Below are 16,211 nucleotides of genomic sequence, written 5' to 3' on the forward strand. Positions count from 1 at the left end.
TGTGTGTGTGAGACTGTGTGTGTGTGTGTGTGTGTGGGGGGGGGGGGGGGGGGGGGGAGTGTGTGTGTGTGTGTGAGAGAGAGTGTGTGTCTGTGTGTGTGTGTTTGTGTGTGTCTGTGTGTGTGTGTTTGTGTGTGTGAGCGGTGTGTGTGTGTGAGTCCCCCTCCTACAGAGACACTGAGGAACCAGGCCAGAACCAGAACCCAGGATAAAGAGGTTGAGTGAATGTGGTGTTGAAGGTGTGGAGGTGGATCAGTGAGTCAGAGGAGACTCTGTAGAAGGACAGAGTGCCAGCAGGACAGTCCACATACACTGCTACTCTGTTAGAGACAGAGGAGGAGGAGGAGGAGGAGGAGGAGGAGGAGGAGGAGAGGTCTGTTCTTCTGTTATTGTGCCAGACAGAGTAACGACCATCATCACACTTCAGACTCCAGGACTGATTATTCCCTCCAAACCAACAGTCATCACTGTCTCCTATCCTGCTGATTCCTCTGTAACTCACTGATATATGAACCCCTCCTCTCCACTCGACCTCCCAGTAACAGCGACCAGTCAGACCATTTCTACACAGCAGCTGAGGCCACCAGTCAAACCTCTCTGGATGATCAGGATATGGCTGATACTCTGACACATATGTCACCTTCCTGTTGTTGTCAGACAGTTTGAGGTTTGTGTTCACTGTGTTTGTGTCCACTGTGAGTTCACAGACATCTGATGGAGAGAACAAGACACAATACAGCAGCAGTTTATCATCTAACACAGCTGATGGTTTATTTGTTGCTTTATTAACAGACTGACTGTTAATTAGATCAAAACTTCACAATGACTCATCTTTTTGGATCTTCTTTCAAACTGACAGTTGAATGCAAATACACAAGCTTTAGATTTAAACTACTTTAACATGTGCTGCCTTGTTTTCATCAGTCAAAGTGAACACACACTTACACTTCCTCACACCAGGTTTCAGCCACTGCTCTCCACCATGTTCCACCCTGGAGGAAGAAACAAAATCAGAATGAACCTTCTTCCACTAAAAACATTATCTCTTTGATTCCATGTTTCACAATTGTCAGTTCAGCAACATTATCCAGTTGTCTTCACTGATAAATGGTCAATTTCCCAGAATTCCTCATCATTACTATTGTCTGCACTGTCTCCTCTTTCACTGTCGAGCAGCTCGATGAAAGTTTCAGTCACATCCACATCTTTTCATTACCTCATGTACATTGTAGATCAGCAGGTTGGAATGTTAATTTCTGAACGTTAAGTCATTATAAATGATAAAGAGTGGCTCCTCAAGTGAATGTGTTCACCTGCTGTATGACTGATAATGACTTATTATCCTTTGATCAGAAAAACTCACGTTTCAGCCAAGAAGTGAGGCCGATTTAAAAACTCTTCAGATTTGTGTGAGTCCAGACACTTCCAAAGGAAATACAAAACTCAGTAGCAGACACTAATGGGTTCAGTCTCAGAAAAATAATGGTCTTAAAAAACAAAAAACACGATGTGGATGAGAGGCTGAAGAAATGAACAGGACGAACGCAGAGTCAGCAGGTGAGCTCCTCTCAGCTGCTTTAAATACAGCAGACAGAGTCAACAGACCAGAGGAGAAGACACAAATATAAAACTTTATACAGCTTCATTCATGTTTCAGGAAACTGTGACGCTTCATTCTTGTCTGCTGACATATTTAGTTGTTGTTGACGTACAGATGAAACTGTTTTCAACTGGAAATCAGTCAGACTAGTTTAAGAAACAGATCTTTTGTTCTTTCTCTCGCTCAGTTTGTGTCAAACACATCAGTTATTAACTGCAGGCAGCTTGTTTTAATGTTATTGAGTATTTGACATGTTGTGGCTGAAACTGTCGTCTTAACAGAAAGCTGTGAACACAATGTACAAGATGATTAGAAACTTCTGCTCTCTGCTCAGCTTTAGTCGCATGCATTCACTTCATCATACACAATATGCCTCAACTGCAAGTTTCAGTTAGAAACATGATGAGAAATCAGTAAGAAGATGATTGAATAAAAAGAGTTTCTACCAGACAGCTGACATGTAATACAGCGACAGAATGTGACTGACATGGAGAAAATATCCAACAAGAAATGTTTCTCACTTTTGAGCCAAAATAAATTAGATATCTACAATTTCATGACAACTGGGAAAAGTCAATCTGCTGATGAAGACCATGGTGCTGGCCCTCAAGGCCGTCAACCGAACTGCACCCATCTACCTCCAAACACTGGTCAGACCACACGCCCCAGCACGAGCACTTCGCTCTACTACATCAGCTGGTCGGCTGGTACCGCCATCGCTGAGAGCAAACAAAGGTCACTCAGCGAAGTCGTGACTCTTCTCTGTTCTGGCGCCTCAGTGGTGGAAAGAACTCCCGACCAACGTCAGGACAGCAGAGTTACTCGGCATCTTACGCAAAAGACTCAAGACTCACTTGTTCAGACTTCACCTCGACCCCGCAGAGCATGACTCCCTCCCAACCCCCCACCCCCCAAAAATAAAAAGAATTAAAATAAAAATAATATGCACTTGTATGTTCTGACCCTCAGCACTTTTGTACTTAAGGTATCCTTGATAAATAGCAGCTACTTTCTATCTTTTTTTCTACGTTATTGATGGTGATATGTTGTGGTTTCTTTCTTGTGACAAATGTACTTATTGTAAGTCGCTTCGGACAAAACCGTCTGCTAAATGCCCTAAATGTAAATGTAAGTAATAATGAACTTTGAAGTTTGTATCTGGTTAATTAACGCTGAACTATATTTGTAAAACTTATTTACATTAAATACCCATATGAATGTGCATCATGTGCGTACTCCAACACACACCCACACACACAGACACACACACGGACACACACACACACACACACACACACACACACACACACAGTCTCACACAAACACACACACACTCTCTCTCTCTCACTCACACACACACACACACACACACACACACACACAATAAACAGAGGCAACATAAAAATCTGTAACAAATGAAGTGGATGAATAAACAGTGAACAGCTGGTGATATTTAAACACCTTCCTCACTCCTTTAGCGCATAAACATCTTTTCCTTATATTTCTTTTTGAACTGTTTTATGGTCGTGCATTCTTTTAACTCCACATTCATACTGATCCATAGTCTTACTCCAGCAACACAAACACAACAACTTCTCATTGTGGTGCACACCCTCAAAGTTTTGAAATTATATTTTCCCCTTAAATTATAACCCCCTTCCCTCTCCGTGAATAGTTTTTGAAGTTTTTCCAATAATAGATGATGTGTTGTCCTAAATATTACTTGTGCCGTTCCATCCATCAGGAGTTACTTGATCAGGAACTTTGTCTGCTACATCAGGTCCCACATTAACAAAGAATTCATTGAATTGTTTGACAACATCAGTCATGTTATAATTTTCTTTGTCATCACATAAAAATATTTCGGATGACTGTCCTGTCTTGGTCTGTTCTTTATCACCTTATTTAGTATGTTCCATAGTTCATTCAGTAGTTTACTATAATAATCTCTTCTGCTGATCCTTATAATATTAATTAGCTTATTTTATATGTTTTATATTTAATTTCTGCCTCCTTAGTTCTCTGTCTCATGAATTCTTTGTAAAGTCTGTTTTTCTTTTTACAGGCATTTTGTATTCCCTTTGTAATCCATGGATGATCCTTATACTTTGATTTCTTCTTGATTGATCTTACAGGACAATTGTTGTCACATAACTCTTTAAATGTTTTAAAAAATGAATCATATGCCCTATTCAAATCGCCATCATTATATACAATATCCCAGTTCTGTGCCAAAAATCCTTCTTAAATGTATTTAGTGATTCTTCTGATTTCACTCTCATATAAACTGTCTTTTCTTTGTCTGATTGATGAGTTATGTAGTTAGTGTCATATAATATAAACACAGGAAGATGGTCACTGATGTCACTAAGTAATATTCCACTAATTGTTTTATTTGAAATATCATTTGTAAAAAATATTATCACTAAGAGTGGCACAGTGGGAAGTTATTCTGCTGGGTCTGGTGATTGTTGGATATAAATTCATGCTGTATTATTGTATTGATAAAATCGTTTGTCATTTTGTGATTATTAGGGTTAAGGAGATCAATGTTAAAGTTTTATGACTTTTCTTTATAAACATTTCCTCCATCCAGTCTTTGAACAATTCAGTATTGGACCCTGATGTCCTATATATACAGCTATATATATACAGCTAATTAGTGCACTTTTGTGTTTGTCCATATATATTTCTATCCTTATGCACTCCAGTACATTATTAACATTCATAGACATGTTTTCCGACACCCTGAAGTTCAAATTGTTGTCCACATAGAAAGCTACTCCTCCCCCACCTTTGTTTTTTCGAACTACATGCATGAATTCATAGCCCTCCAGTTCAAAGTCCACACCTTCCTCTGTATTGATCCATGTTTCCGATATTGCAATGACGTTGAATAGATATCTAAATTGTCTCAAGTATTCCTTGATGTGTGTGAAGTTTGCATAGAGACTTCTATCATTGATGTGTATACTGAGAGTTTTCTATCCTTATCAATGTGGCCATATTGCTCCTCTGTGTAATAGCAGCAGTTATTACTGATGGAGTTGAAGAAGTTATTGTCCGGGTCTACGTCTCGGGGTGGACAGGGACTCTCAGCACATCAGCTACACACTGGGTGCTTGAGTACTGCGTGGCTGAGCTGCTGCGTGTTGTGATAAAAATAGGCGAGACTCCGAATCTCTACATGACGCATCGCTGCAGCCTCGCTTGAGTGAGAAGCACGACTCACACCATTTTGCCACACATGCTGCTCACACAGCCAGTGTGTCCAGCCTGGTGCTGTCTTCACTGTTATCAGCATCACTGTGCTGCTGGTTCAGACTGTGAACCAACAGTCCTCAGCTTGTAAGTGTGAAACAGTATGTGAGCTCTTGTTGTCTGTTCATACCTGAGAGTCTCCAGTCTCCAGTCTGGATCCTCGCGTCCAGCCGACAGCAGCTTCACTCCTGAGTCTCCTGGATGATTGTAGCTCAGGTCCAGCTCTCTCAGATGGGAGGGGTTGGATCTCAGAGCTGAGGCCAGAGAAGTACAGCCTTCCTCTGTGATCAGACAACCTGACAGCCTGGACGGACACACACACACACACACACACACACACACACACACACACACACACACACACACGGGACAATGTATATTTATGAATGTATAGAGACAGACATTCTGTGAATTAAATCTGTGAACTGTGATTTTGTTTTTCTCTGCATACAACATCTACTTCCTGTCTGTTGGTCCTGGGAGAAGGATCCTCCCCTGATGGTTTTTCCCTGTTAAAAGTTTTTTTTTAAATATGGGAAGTTTGCCTCACAGTCGAGGGTCAAATGACAGAGGATGTCGATCACTGTACAGATTGTAAAGCCCACTGAAGCAATGTGAAAATGATTTGGGGCTTTATAAATAAAATTGATAGCAGACGTGATGTGACAGAAAAATATTGAAAGTACAGCCAGCTGCACTGGAAAAGCTCTGTGATGATGAGAACAGCAAGACTGAATCCAACAGTAAAGTTGTGGAAAAAAACAAAAAAACAACACCAAAACAGGGCTGTAAGATACAACAATTCAATTCATCAACTGATGAAAAAAACAACACAGATTAGAGCTGACATGGTGATTGATGAATATAACTTTACTGTACATTAACATAAATTATTTAACCTCCGAAGGGCATTGTATACCTTTACGAATAATACACAATGTCCAAAACTCCTACAATGTTTGATATACAGTATTTTAAGCACATTTTAACCAGATGCCAAGCAACATTTGAGTGGTCATTTCACAGAAACTGAAGTCAGACCTGAGAGTCTCCAGTTTACAGTGTGGACTCTTCAGTCCAACAGACAACAGGTTCACTCCTGAATCCTGCAGGTCGTTGTTATTCAGGTCCAGATGTCTCAGACTAGAGGACTGGGAGCTCAGAGCTGAGGACAGAGCTTCACAGCTTCTCTCTGACAGATTACAGCCACTCAGCCTGAAAAAGAAATGTAGAGGACATGTGAAGACTTTTCTCTCTGTTTGATTTAACTTCCAATTGTATTTTGATACACTTAGTTTCAGAGCAGTGTCTTCAAAGAAAACTGGTAAAATGACAGGAGACCAATGACAACACAAAGGAACAGTTATGGTTCACTCTGTACATGTCTTTTATAATCCTGACCTGAGAGTCTCCAGTTTACAGTGTGGACTCTTCAGTCCAACAGACATCGGCTTCACTCCTGAATCCTGCAAGTCGTTGTTATTCATTTCCAGCTCTCTCAGACTAGAGGACTGGGAGCTGAGAACTGAGGACAGAGCTTCACAGGTTCTCTCTGACAGATTACAGCCATTCAGTCTGAAAAAGAAATGTAGAGGACATGTGAAGACTTTTCTCTCTGTTTGATTTAACTTCCAATTGTATTTTGATACACTCAGTTTCAGAGCAGTGTCTTCAAAGAAAACTGGTAAAATGACAGAAGACCAATGACAACACAAAGGAACAGTTATGGTTCACTCTGTACATGTCTTTTATAATCCTGACCTGAGAGTCTCCAGTTTACAGTGTGGACTCTTCAGTCCAACAGACAGCGGCTTCACTCCTGAATCCTGCAGGTCGTTGTTATTCAGGTCCAGATGTCTCAGACTAGAGGACTGGGAGCTGAGAACTGAGGACAGAGCTTCACAGGTTCTCTCTGACAGATTACAGCCACTCAGCCTGAAAAAGAAATGTAGAGGACATGTGAAGACTTTTCTCTATGTTTGATTTAACATCCAATTGTATTTTGATACACTCAGTTTCAGAGCAGTGTCTTCAAAGAAAACCGGTAAAATGACAGGAGATCAATGACAACATAAAGGAACAGTTATGGTTCACTCTGTACATGTCTTTTATAATCCTGACCTGAGAGTCTCCAGTCTACAGTGTGGATTCTTCAGTCCAACAGACAGCGGCTTCACTCCTGAATCCTGCAGGTCGTTGTCACTCAGGTCCAGCTCTCTCAGACTAGAGGACTGGGAGCTGAGAACTGAAGACAGAGCTTCACAGCTTCTCTTTGACAGATTACAACCACTCAGCCTGAAAAAGAGTTAGTGATACTGTTTCTGTCATCCACAATACAAAATACATCACATTTCTGTAGAAACTGTTATTGTGTTGATGAGTCGTACAATCGAGTGTCTCGGGTGATCAATAGATGTTTAGACATGTTTAGTGTTTTTCATTACACAGTTGTGAAAAGTTCTACTTCTATCAATTTCAGTGATTATATCCTCACGTTCAACTCGCTGTCCATGTCATGTTTGTGTTTTGTGTGTCAGATTAAATTACTTGTCTATGGACATTCATCTTATCTCTGGGTTTGCCAAGATATTGCAAGTGTGTACTGGAGAAAATGAGACACTGATCAAAAGGTTTCTTTACCTTATTGTCATCTATAGTTGTTAGTTAATGGTGACATAATAAAACCACCATTAAAATGCTGAGGAAATAAATAATTGTATTTACCTTATATCAATTTAAAGACAGAAAAGGGTTTAAAACAAAGTAAGAAGTTATCTAAACACTGTTAAAAGAAAATTAAGAAAAAGTAACATAGGACACAGAATTTAGTAACAGAGAGAGATTTTGGGAAGAAGTCTGTCTCATTCTCACTTGTCTCAGTCTTTGAGGTCTTTGTTCTGAAGCTACTGCTCCACCACCTGGTCACTGTTTCTACCAGGTTACTTTCATCTCTGTCAGAAGATTGATAAAATGTACACTGATGTAAATTGCCTGTAACTTCAAACTCAAGGTACTTTTACCTCCAAACAGTACTCGGCTAAAATCCTTCAGCATATTCATTTTGAAAACGTGTTGTGTTGGCACATTAAACTGCAGTTCAGTGTTTACCACTTAATGTTCCTCTGAACTCTCAGTACTGCTGTGTGTGTTTAGCTCCACTGGAAGCTTTTAGCTCCGTCAACTGTTACCTCTGTTAGCTCTCATGCTGTAGGGCTCGAAACAAACGGTGTCGCGTTGTCCCAATCTCAAATGAAATACTGAACTGACTATTTTGTTGATACTGCATTTTGATTTCAATTGTGAAATTGGAAGGCTCATTCTGATCGGTTATTGATGTAAAATCATGACACCCTTAAAAATACAAAATATTGAGTCTGCAGTCACTCTAGTTTTGCAAGAACAATCTCAGCAAAATGTTTTCGTTTTGACTCTGTTGTCTTTAGGATGCCGTGACTGTGTGCTTCAATATCTTTTATTTATTATTTATTTCTGCTTCAGCTATGTCAAAGCGAAATCCACTTCTATGCAAGCTAGCCCAGTTGTTATAGCCTTGCCTCGGCAACGTGCATCAGTGAATTTGTTTGGCTATTTGTTGAAATATCAAAAATCCTTCTCCAGAATGACTCATCCACCTTTAAAAGAACTAAAATACAACATATTTTCTTCTTCTTTCATGGCTGCATTAATGTGCAGAGGTACAATGAAACTAATGAAACAATGCAGGTTTTTCAATTGATCAATAAATCAGAATCAAGAAGACTTTTAAGTGTTGACACTACATACGGTAACTATCAGCGATCTGTTCACTTACATAGCTTTGTTGGAGGCTCTGACCACTGGCAGCAGCCTCAGAAGAGCCTCCTCTGAAGCAGAGTATTTCTTCAGGTCAAACACGTCCAGATCTTTTTCTGATGACAGTAAGATGAAAACCAGAGCTGACCACTGAGCAGGAGACAGTTTATCTGGGGAGAGACTTCCTGATCTTAGGTACTGTTGGATCTCCTCCACTAGAGAACCATCATTCAGTTCATTCAGACAGTGGAACAGATTGATGCTTCTCTCTGGAGACAGATTCTCACTGATCTTCTCCTTGATGTACTTCACTGTTTCCTGGTTGGTCTGTGAGCTTCTTTCCTCTTTCAGGAGGCCTTCAGGGAGAGTCTGACTGGTCTGCAGTGAAAGACCCAGGAGGAAGCGGAGGAACAAGTCTAGGTGTCCATTTGGTCTCTGTAAGGCCTTGTCAATAGCAAACCTGTGGACATCTGTCCTTGATGGTTTGCTGAAAAGCTGTCGCACATGTTCGAAAAAAGTTGGTGGTGGTTCAGACATCACATTCTTGTTTTTGTTAATGAGTGACATCTCTACATACAAAGCTGCCAAAAACTCCTGAACACTGAGATGGACGAAGCTAAACATCTTGACTTCATCACTCTTCCTCCCACGTTCCTCTTTAAAGATCTCTGTGAACACTCCTGAGAACACTGAGGCTCCTCTGACATCAATGCCACTCTCTTTAAGATCTCTTTCATAGAAGATCAGGTTGCCCTTTTCCAGCTGCTGGAAAGCCAGTTTTGCTAATGACTTAATGTACTGAATGCACTTTTTTTGGTCATATTTCTTCTTTGTCTGATGAATTTGAAACACCAGGAACTCTGCATACATCTCAGTCAGGGTCTTGGGCAGCTCTCCTCCCTCACTGGTCTTCAACACATCCTCCAGAACTGTAGCAGTGATCCAGCAGAAGACTGGGATGTGGCACATGATGTGGAGGCTTCGTGATGTCTTGATGTGGGAGATGATTCTGCTGGCCTGCTCCTCATCTCTGAATCTCTTCCTGAAGTACTCCTCCTTCTGTGAGTCAGTGAACCCTCTGACTTCTGTCACCACGTCAACAAAATCCGAATGAATCTGATTGGCTGCTGCAGGTCGTGTGGTTATCCAGAGGCGAGCAGAGGGAAGCAGATTTCTCTTGATGAGGTTTGACAGCAGCACATCCACTGAGGTGGACTGTGTCACATCAAAGTCTGTGTCCTGGATTTCATCAGTCGAACAGTTCAGTTGAAGGCGGCTCTCATCCAGTCCATCCAAAACAAACACTAGTTTGAATTTACTTTTGTCATAGTTGGTGTTTCCTGATGACTGCAGAGCTGTAAAGATGTGATTCAGAGCCTCTTCCTTGATGCCTCTGGTCTCTCTGATACATTTATGGATCAGCTCGGTCAGACTTAACTTTTCATCCTTCCTTAAGTTCAGCTGGCGGAAGGTAAAGGGGAATATGAGATGCACATCTTGATTGTTTTCTTTGTTAGTCCAGTCCAACACAAACTTCTGGACAAGAAATGTTTTGCCAATTCCTGCGATTCCATTGGTCAGAACTGTTCTTATGGATCTTTCTTTTCCAGAGGGGGGTTTGAACATGTCACAGGGTTGAATTGATTCCTCTGTTGTTGGCTTCACCTCCATCTGAATGACCTCATGCTGTTTGTTGATGTTTACGTCACCCCCAGCTGTGACGTACAGCTCTGTGTAGATATCAACCAGAGGTTGCTCATCCTTCCTCTGTGCCCACCCCTCTTGTGCACAATTAAACATATCCTCGAGGTTTGACTGAAGCACGTCTTGGTAATATGAGATGGGTTGTGGCTCTGGTACTGGAACGATCTCATCTGAGTGACAAATAGAAACAAAAAACAACTGAAATGCAGGATTTTGAAATTACAGTGGGAGCAAGATGTCTATGGAAACTTTTCTAGCAGTATATTTGTAATTGTGTTACAGTAAGATATCTTAACAATAGTATTTGATCACATCATTCTCTCATGTACCCCAACAACATATAAATCTATCCGGCAGGGAGCTGGTCAGTACAACCACAGCCCTGGACTGGTTACCACTGAGCAGCTGTTGGTGTTGCTGCCAGCTTCTGGTTGAAATGTCACAAAGAAGTCCTGTAGCATCAGCTTTAATATTCTTCCTTCTGATAGATATGTAGACTCACGCTCTCTTGCAGGTCCAGAAGTGTTCATTCTTAATTTCTTTTACTCTTTCTTGTTTTGGGGAATCACTTGATGATGTTTAAATACCAATATCATTTAAACCACCCCCAATAAAGACTGGTAGTACTTTATTATAACTGAGCCTGGTGGCTCCATACAGGCCATTATTGATCTGGTTTCTTTGGTTTCCACTCAACAAAAAGGATGCAGGCCTTATCTGAACCACAGATGAGCTCAGCTAGCTTTCCACTCTCACTCCACTCAGTCCTCACAGTTATCAACCACTTTGACTTCATGGTCGGGTAAACCCCACCTCTCAGTTGAAAACCATGCACTGAGCTGACAGTCAGTTTCAGTTCATTCAGTTTGACAAACAGACACAGGCACAAGCTAACAAAACTGCTTCAGAAATAATGGTTATTATTCAGTGTCCATCATGGCCTCCATGAAAAGAGTTGCACTCTGATCTCTTCTTCCTCTACACTCGACTCCATCTCTGCTGTCTGACCTCCGGCCTGCTCATACTACGTAAGACCCGCCCTCTGAAGAATAGCAGCCAATCAGAAATTACAAATGACCACCTGCAACTATGACACCATACTTCTATAAGAATATTAGGAGTTGGCCACAAATTCTCCTCTATGGTGCCAATAAACCACTGGAGAAGAGGAGAATGCAAACGATAGAAAACCACGTGAAAACATGACGATGATATAATATTTGTGTTTGATGTATTAATGTGAGGACGGTTACAGTCTCCTCATCACTACACACAGATCTGATGTTTTTCATCTCTTCCCTTGAGGCTTGAGTTTCAGTCACATTCTGAATGTAAGTTATCATATACTGTATTTACTGAGTCGTCACATTTTCATGTAATCGATTCACCAACTTTTCCAACTCTGACATTTTTGTGATGTTTTGCACCTTTATAAAACGACACAGACTGAAATGTAAATTTCAATCACTATTTTGAGCTGATGAGCTTCCTGGCTGCTGTAGCTGCAGTAGAGACGGAGTTTGATGCAGATCTGATGGTTAACTGCCTCCTGCAGCTCAATCCACTGTCACAACAGTCCCACTATAGTTTTAAATCCTCCTGACAGCTCACAACCACATACAAAATAATCTAAAAACTGATGTTACAGTCTACACTACCCAAGGAAAAAATATTCAAGACCTTTGTAGATGGATTTTAAGACTTTTAAATAGCTTCTAGGGTCTTTTTGAAGAAACTGAATTAAATGCTTTATATGCAATGTCTTTCAGAGCTGCAGATACTCTGATACTGCTTCAACTAAAGCTCATCAAGTACTCCTCTCTTTGCTTTCACTCAGTTATAATGCAGTCAGTCTTACTAACTTTTAACTTTTCCAAACTAAAAACTAAACTTTGTCTTTCAGGGCTTCCATACATACCAGAGAATACAGCAGCTTTACCTTCACTCTGAGAGGAAGAAGGTCCTCTGTTCTCTGAAGTCTCTCCAACATCACCGACACTCACTGACACTGAGAGAGAGGTGAAGACAGAGATTATGGCTGGTTGCACCAACAAGGATTCATTTAATCTAAGATCAGATCTAATCTGAGTTCAGTAAAACTAGGTTTAAAATGAGTTGATCCAGATTTTAAATTAGGCAGAGCTCTGTTGCACCATTAAAATGAATCTCTGCTCAGTTAAACAATGTTTATTTATGTAAACCATCAAACCTCCAGCTTCTCCAATAACAATTATTGATGCTTCAACCTTTTCTCCTAATTATGAAATCAGACCACTTTGTTTTTCTTTGCTGAAAACAATGAGCTTCTGTACTGAGAGGCCTGTTCCTTTACAAGTATTGTGTCGTCGACTCTCTTCGTCTGAAAATGATATTAAAATAAAGAAATGTGACTGACCTTCTGGTCCTGAGCTGTTGGCTGACAGACTCTGCACCAGGTCATTCCTCTTTATCTTCTCTAAAATCTTCTTGGTCACCTTCAGAGCTCCATCAAGTGTGAAGGTGTTCACCATCAGATCCACTGTGTCCTGTATTTCTGCACTCTCCAGCTTGGACTGTTTGATGGGTTGGTAGCCTTCCAGGATGTCAGGCTGCTTCAGATACCATTTGAAATCCTTGAATTCTTTGACTTTTAGATCCTCCAGAGTGTTGAAAATGTCCTCTGGAGTCATCGTGGCTTCCTGCTAAAGACAGGCAGTGTTATCACCTGAAGGAAAACCAGCCAGGCTTCCAGCAGCTGGGAAACATCAGTGAAGACCGGTCTTAACTCTTGAGAAGCTGCTGCATTTATTATCTGACACACTGCGACCTGCACTGACAACAGACACAAACTGCTAACCTTTTTATTCTCTGCTCTGCTCGCAGTCATCGTCTCTTTTCTGACTCTCTCTCTTGTCTGACCACACTCTGCCTACGCACAGCGAGCACATGTTGATGATTACTACACAGAAACAAGCTTTGTTTGAGAAAAGACTGCTGATAAAAAATATTCTACATCAGAGATCAGACGACGAGACGACCCTGGTTGTACGGACTGACCAATCAGAGGTCTGCAGTGTTTTAACTCCACCTGTTAGTATCAGATCAGTGTGCGAGCTACGTCAACAGGACAGTAACAAACGAGATACCATGCTGGTCCAGTTTTTAATATACACGGCTCACGAGTGGCATTCGTCCAATCAGGTGCAGCCAGTGAGTGTTTGTGTGGTTGTCGGACGGTGAAGCCTGTTTTGGTCAAGTGTTCAAAGCTGGGAAGCGCCCTGTGCTCTTGTGTCACATGACGCCCCTGTGGACACCAAGACTGAACATAATGGTGAGTTTGCAGCCTGAACACATTTATAGTCTAATAATGTTTATTTTCAGGCCTCGGCTGGACAATAAAGCTGTAAAGCAACATTACAACACGTCTCTCTCACATAAAACTGTGAGCTAACGTGACTTTTACATGTTGGGAGATGATGTGGTGATAAGAGTGATAAAACACACAGCAGGACCTGACACTCCCTCATCTCTCAGCAGTAAAGTCAGCTCAGATTAACATCAGTAAATTAAATTGGACAAAATGTGAAAAGACTCATTTTGTTGAGGAAGTCACATTTCATAGAATAACTAGTGAGTTAATTCATGAATATTCAGAACTTAAAGGTGACATATTATGCAAAACTCACTTTTTCCTTGGTTTAGTATGTATATTTGCGTACATATTATGGTCTCCGTTTTCACTGCTATGCCGACGACATCCAACTCCACATCTCCACAAAATCCATCACCCCTGCCACCCACTCTACCCTCACAAACTGCCTGTCAGAACTACAATCATGGCTGCAAAAAAACTTTCCCAAACTAAACTGTGACAAATCTGAAATCATACTCATCGGCCCAAAACATCTCACCACATCACCAGAACTTCTCCCTCAGCTTTGACAACATCACCCTGTCTCCCTCTCCCTCCATCCGTAACCTTGGCATTATCCTGGACAGTACTCTTTCATTCGAACAGCACATCAGCCACCTCACCCAAACTGCTTTCTTCCATCTAAAAAACATTGCCCGCCTCCACCCACTACTCTCCTTCTCTGCAGCTGAGACTCTCATCCACGCATTTATCACTTCAAGACTGGACTACTGCAACAGCATCCTCTATGGTTCATCTTCCAAAGTCCTCAATAAACTTCAATACATCCAAAACTCTGCTGCCCGCCTCCTCACCCACACCCGCTCCCGTGAACATATCACCCCCGTACTCCAAAACCTTCACTGGCTCCCTGTCCCACACCGAATCAACTTCAAGCTCCTCCTACTCACCCATAAAGCCCTCCACAGCCAGGCCCCTCCCTACCTCACGGACATGCTCCACCACCACACTCCTTCTCGAAACCTCAGATCCTCAGATGCTAACCTTCTCTCACCCCCCCTCAGGACCAAGCACCGTACCTGGGGGGACCGAGCCTTCTCCATTGCTGCCCCCTCCCTCTGGAATTCCCTCCCCAAACACATCCGTGACTGCCCAGACTCATCCACCTTCAAGTCATTACTCAAAACCCACCTCTTCAAATCCGCTTTTCATTTGCACCCGTAGCTGTCTGCTGTCCTCAACCTGTTCTCCCTAAAAACCTACACAGATCCATATCCTTCATACATTGTTCTTTTTACTACATATTTCTCCTTTATCGCACCATGCACTTGATTTTATGCACCATGCACTTGATTTTATGTATTCTTGTATGTATTCTATTCTTGTAAAGTGTCTTTGAGAGTTTTTAAAAGCGCTGTACAAATAAAATGTATTATTATTATTATTATTATTATTATTATTATTATTATGCAAAACTCACTTTTTCCTTGGTTTAGTATGTATATTTGCGTATCCGGAGTGCCTCCCCACCCCTTAAGCATAAGTTTCGACAACTAAGTCAATATTTTGTACCTGCCGGAGTCAGGAATTGAGTCTCTAAACGAGCCGTTTGGATTACACCCGGACTGTTACATAACAGTCCGGGTGATTTGCATACTCCCGCCCTCGCGCTGGGTATCTCCTCCCATACTACGCCAGCCACCTGAACGAGGATCCGCCATTTTCTCGTTCTCGCTTCACTTGTACGCGACAGCCTGACAGCTGCCATGTACAACCCAAAAGCCGAGCACTGCTGCTCTGTCGTCGGATGCACAGATCCTTCTGTTTCGCTACATGGCCTCCCTACCAAAGAGGATATCAGAGCGAAGTGGCTACATTTTATTTATCAAGGAAACATCCCAGCTTCAGTGAGCAAAAGCGTTACGGTCTTTGCCAGTCACTTCACGCCGGACTGCTTCAGCAACCAGGGTCAGGACTGGACGCTGGACTGGCAACAAGATTGTCCCTTAAAAGATGGATCCATACCCACTGTCAATGATGGAACTGTAAGTATTTAAAAAACAGTGTAGTTTGTGTTACTTTGGCCGTTTAGCACATGAGCTAACGCTAACCGTCGATGTAAATATGAGGCTGAACTAACATTACATGTGAAGTTATCAACGTTGGACTTACTGGTCGTAGTATTCAGGATAATGTTAATGTTACCAAACGTTAATTTGTCATATCAGCACTCTTTTAAAACATGACAGTGAATTGAGAAAATGAATTAGGACATTGAGATTTTATCGCTTCTAACCGGCCGGTGAGCCACTGCTCGGCCGTGAACAAGCAGAGGAGACGGTATGAAATCGTCTCAGTTGTTCGCGGATGGTGAGCTACGTTAATTCATTAGCATGTTGTGCTAAAGGACAGTGTGTTAGACGCCCAGGAGTAACTTGGCAGTTGAACGACTTCCTGTGTGTTGGTATACATGTAACTACGTGTGTAGCGTTAGCTGCTGGC

At 41.7% G+C, this 16,211-nt stretch overlaps 2 protein-coding genes across 2 annotated transcripts in view; one reads left to right on the forward strand and one right to left on the reverse strand.

Moving 5' to 3' along the window:
• Window positions 1-16,211, forward strand: part of LOC141006168 (NACHT, LRR and PYD domains-containing protein 3-like) — a 467,008-nt gene that overhangs the window by 317,589 nt on the left and 133,208 nt on the right. The window lies entirely within an intron of this gene.
• Window positions 167-13,028, reverse strand: LOC140993829 (NACHT, LRR and PYD domains-containing protein 3-like). The gene is made up of 10 exons (XM_073463384.1): window positions 12,753-13,028; window positions 12,297-12,365; window positions 8,673-10,527; window positions 6,983-7,156; window positions 6,623-6,796; window positions 6,263-6,436; window positions 5,903-6,076; window positions 4,992-5,165; window positions 946-992; window positions 167-711 (listed from the first exon to the last, which is right to left on the reverse strand). The coding sequence occupies exons 1-10, from the start codon at window positions 13,024-13,026 to the stop codon at window positions 167-169; spliced, it is 3,660 nt and encodes a 1,219-aa protein (XP_073319485.1). The 5' UTR covers window positions 13,027-13,028.

This window comes from Pagrus major, chromosome 1 (genome assembly GCF_040436345.1).
Source record: "Pagrus major chromosome 1, Pma_NU_1.0".
NCBI lineage: Eukaryota > Metazoa > Chordata > Actinopteri > Spariformes > Sparidae > Pagrus > Pagrus major.

Coding starts and splice junctions, on each gene's coding strand:
- LOC140993829 (XM_073463384.1), bottom strand. CDS start 13,026: ATGACTCCAGAGGACATTTTCAACACTCTGGAGGATCTAAAAGTCAAA. Junction 7,157..8,672: donor AGAGCCTCCAACAAAGCTAT/GTAAGTGAACAG, acceptor ACTCTTTTTCAG/GCTGAGTGGTTGTAATCTGT. Junction 712..945: donor GAAACCTGGTGTGAGGAAGT/GTAAGTGTGTGT, acceptor TCTCTCCATCAG/ATGTCTGTGAACTCACAGTG.